Source organism: Zingiber officinale, chromosome 4A (assembly GCF_018446385.1).
Source record: "Zingiber officinale cultivar Zhangliang chromosome 4A, Zo_v1.1, whole genome shotgun sequence".
Taxonomy (NCBI): Eukaryota; Viridiplantae; Streptophyta; class Magnoliopsida; order Zingiberales; family Zingiberaceae; genus Zingiber; species Zingiber officinale.
In genome coordinates, this window is record NC_055992.1 from 110,431,875 (window position 1) to 110,435,101 (window position 3,227).

The 3,227-nt window shown below is 42.9% G+C and overlaps 1 protein-coding gene across 1 annotated transcript; it reads right to left on the reverse strand.

The window, feature by feature from the left end:
* Positions 1-760: 760 nt before the first annotated feature.
* Positions 761-2,892, reverse strand: LOC121970571 (nuclear pore complex protein NUP35-like). Its single transcript, XM_042521364.1, has 3 exons — positions 2,242-2,892; positions 1,514-1,625; positions 761-1,241 (listed from the first exon to the last, which is right to left on the reverse strand). Exons 1-3 carry the CDS (start codon positions 2,811-2,813, stop codon positions 933-935), a joined length of 993 nt encoding a protein of 330 aa, XP_042377298.1. The 5' UTR covers positions 2,814-2,892; the 3' UTR covers positions 761-932.
* Positions 2,893-3,227: the final 335 nt, after the last annotated feature.

A 3,227-nucleotide genomic window follows, 5' to 3' on the forward strand; every position in this document is an offset into this window, starting at 1 on the left:
CACGAGAGAGAAGGGAATTGTGGCCGCAGACGAAGTGAGTGACTGTCTGTGTGTAAATATATATACATGAACGGAATAGTGAATGGAGATGCAGTGAGTCATTATTGTTAATGCAGGACGAGAAGGTGTGCAGAGGATTAGTTGAAGGGCATTGAAAAGACTTAAAGATTGCATGCGAAGATGGAGGAAGATGTCAACACGTAGGAAGGCGGAGGCAGTATTGGAGCTTGTTTTAAATATGAAGATTAACTAGTTTTGTTTTTGCGTGTGCATGTGAGTAGGTAGATGCTCATCAAAATGTGTAGATTTGGAGAGTGTGTCAAGCGATGACTTTAATGGAGACAGCTCCGGCCAAAAATTTAATTTGAACACCTATTTGAAATAGTTGTAGCCGACTGGTAATTAATACAATATTAATGCAATTGGCTCAGAATTGAATTGAAAATTGGCATGGTTCTCGTCTTCTCGTGCTGCATGGGAAAACTAAGAGCGAAATTAAAGAAGAAAGCGACAGGTACGACCTCTTTGTTTCTCTATATTTTCAAAATGGCCAATCAGGCATCGAGATGGCGAGACTAACCTGCTTACGGTCAACGCGTAACAGAATCCTAACAAGAACTTAATTGCCTTTTCCTTCGCTCCAGCTTTTCCAATGAAGTAAATGGAAACAAAGTCCGACTACAAAAATTTTGTCATTTTATTTCCTTTTTCTGTTTTTTTTTTCACCGCAGAGACATTTTTAAAAGAGCTATTGCAAAGATAAAAGCTAAACTCAAATGGGTGGTCAGTGATTCTGAGTACAATGTTAATACAACACAAGATACTCGCAAGAAAAACTACATAAATTGTTGCAAGAAACTCCATTACCATAACAAAACCAAGCCTCAATAACTCACTATCTTTTCATGCAAGAGCATTATTACAACTCCCACTCACATTCCGAACACCAAGTCCATAACCTTGGATACAAGAGAATTTGCTGGAGTTGCAATTATTCCATTTGAATGGTGGTGCCTCTGATCAGAACTGTAATTCGAAGACTTATCTGCATGATTTGATGATCGACTCAAAGTGCCAACCTTGGAGGGCAATGAAACCATGAAGCCTCCTTGATTGATTTGGTGTGCCGATTCCTTTAGATGATGGCGATGCATTGGGTCTACAGGTTTCACTCCAACTACCAACAGATTGTTTAGCTGAGTTCCATTTTTCTTGAGAGCTATTTGTGCATGATAGGGTTTCTGCAGGACACAAGGACGAAACAAGAATATAAATATATCATTTGGCATGGGATAAAATAAGAAATTACAACCCATGGATGGATTTAAAACCCATGTAAGTTGCTTTCTGCAAAATAAACAAAATGAATGGATCCTTCATAGATATAACCATACAACAGATTGTCAAAACTATAATTCTGAATGGTGTGTTATTCTCAATGTTAGGAAATAAGAACCAAAAAAGAACACCAACAATTTTAAGTTGAAAGACGTGAATGAGAAAAATAGATTACCTGATAGAGAATGTGTATCCAGTTGGAATTCCTGGGCCCAGGTACATGTTTTAATATGGGGCCACATTTTTCAAACTCCCGAAGAACCAAGTTAGTATCTGCAGGAGAAAACCTAGAAAGAAGGAATGATGCAATACTCAAATATAGCTGTGCAATTGAAAGCCACAATGCAAAGTATTCTTAAGTAGTTCTCATGAAGAAGAAAATAGCAAGGCATTAATAATGTTTGTATATGATCAAAACAGTTCTTTCATCTGAACAAACCAAACTATCTATGGATAAGCCAGCCGGGTGACAAAGGAATATATTGACACCGTCTCAAAAGCTTTCCCAAAAACTCTAGGATATGAAGGCTTAAAATTGGTTGTAACTCAAAAGGTCACCATTCAGGTATTCAGGATCCCTCTTAAAACCAGTAAAGATAACACCAAGCTGCTATTCCACAATAAATTATTTATGTGGATCTTCTTCAACAAGGTACAAGGCAAAGGAGAATGAACAAACATATGATTCATCAAAATCATGGAAATTCACTGGATAAAAGTAAAGAGTAACTACATTTTATAAATTTTACAATGGATGCCATAATCATCTGAGGTTATTATAGGTAAAGCAATTGAAGATAAGTAGGGCACAAGACATAATTAGCCATATGATGAAATAGCAAGGAAAATAGCTTCAACAGAAGTAAAATCCAGAGCTTGCAAAGAGAGAAATTGATTTCATACCCAAAAACAGTAACCCATGTGTCCGTCTCCAGGCCACCATTCAGCACCACAGGTCCTTGCAGCTCAGGCCTCGGTAAATCCCTACTCGGCGGCGGCGGAAGCACAATCAACGCTCCCGGCTCAACCACCCCATCTACAGGCGAGCTGCGGTCCGGATCTCGTTCCCCACCATTTTCGGCAGGCGAAATCGCCCAACTCGAGCCTTCAGGGCTCTTCCCACGCCGGTCGGAAGGACCAGCGCCATTCGCCTCCGCGGCTCGGGTCGGAAGGAAGCGGGAAGAGGATGAATAGGAAGGGGAAGGCGAGAGCGATCCCTTCTGGCCCCAGCTCCTGGCGCCGATGGGGGACACCAGAGAGGGCGGCGGGAGGTCGGCCTCGGGCGAGAAATCCGCACGATCGTCGAGCGTGAAGAAGGGCGGAGGAGGGAGGTCGGAGTCAACGGCAGCGCCGTGGCGGGGCGCGGAGAATTGGCCGGCGGATCGGCGGTGGGGAGAGATGGGCGAGGCGAGGTCTCGAAAGAACGGAGACAACCGCGTCGGCTTCGTGGAGCTCCGCGGCACGGGGGAGCTCATCGTCGCTGATGGGTCGCCGACCCCCTTTCCTCTGGCGAAACTTCAAACCCTAAATCAACGGGGGGAAAGAGCGGTGGCAATGGAAATTCCTTCGATGACAGGTGGATTTTGAAAAACGAACTACTGTTCAAAGAAACAGATGGGCCGAAACAGGCTTTTGGGCCTCGTCACTAATGGCTAGGCTTTCTTGGCCCATATGAGCATAAATCTTCTCCTTCGGCTACACTGTGCGCCTGAGATAGTTGTGAAAAAAGCAACAGGAAAAGGGTAAACTAACAAAGTGAAAAGTTAGCGATGGGATAAGATATGCAGAATCAATATTGATCACAGAGATGATCACAAGACTCACTTGACAGGTTTTAATTGATAATATTCCAATCAATGATCAATCAACACGAGCTTCTCAGGGTTGGT

Bases quoted from the DNA above. Each gene is read 5' to 3' on its own strand.
- LOC121970571 (XM_042521364.1), bottom strand. From the start codon at position 2,813: ATGAGCTCCCCCGTGCCGCGGAGCTCCACGAAGCCGACGCGGTTGTCT. The intron at 1,626-2,241 runs GTATGAAATCAA...CCTTCTTTCTAG, and splicing joins ACATGGGTTACTGTTTTTGG to GTTTTCTCCTGCAGATACTA. The intron at 1,242-1,513 runs GTAATCTATTTT...TGTGTCCTGCAG, and splicing joins GGATACACATTCTCTATCAG to AAACCCTATCATGCACAAAT.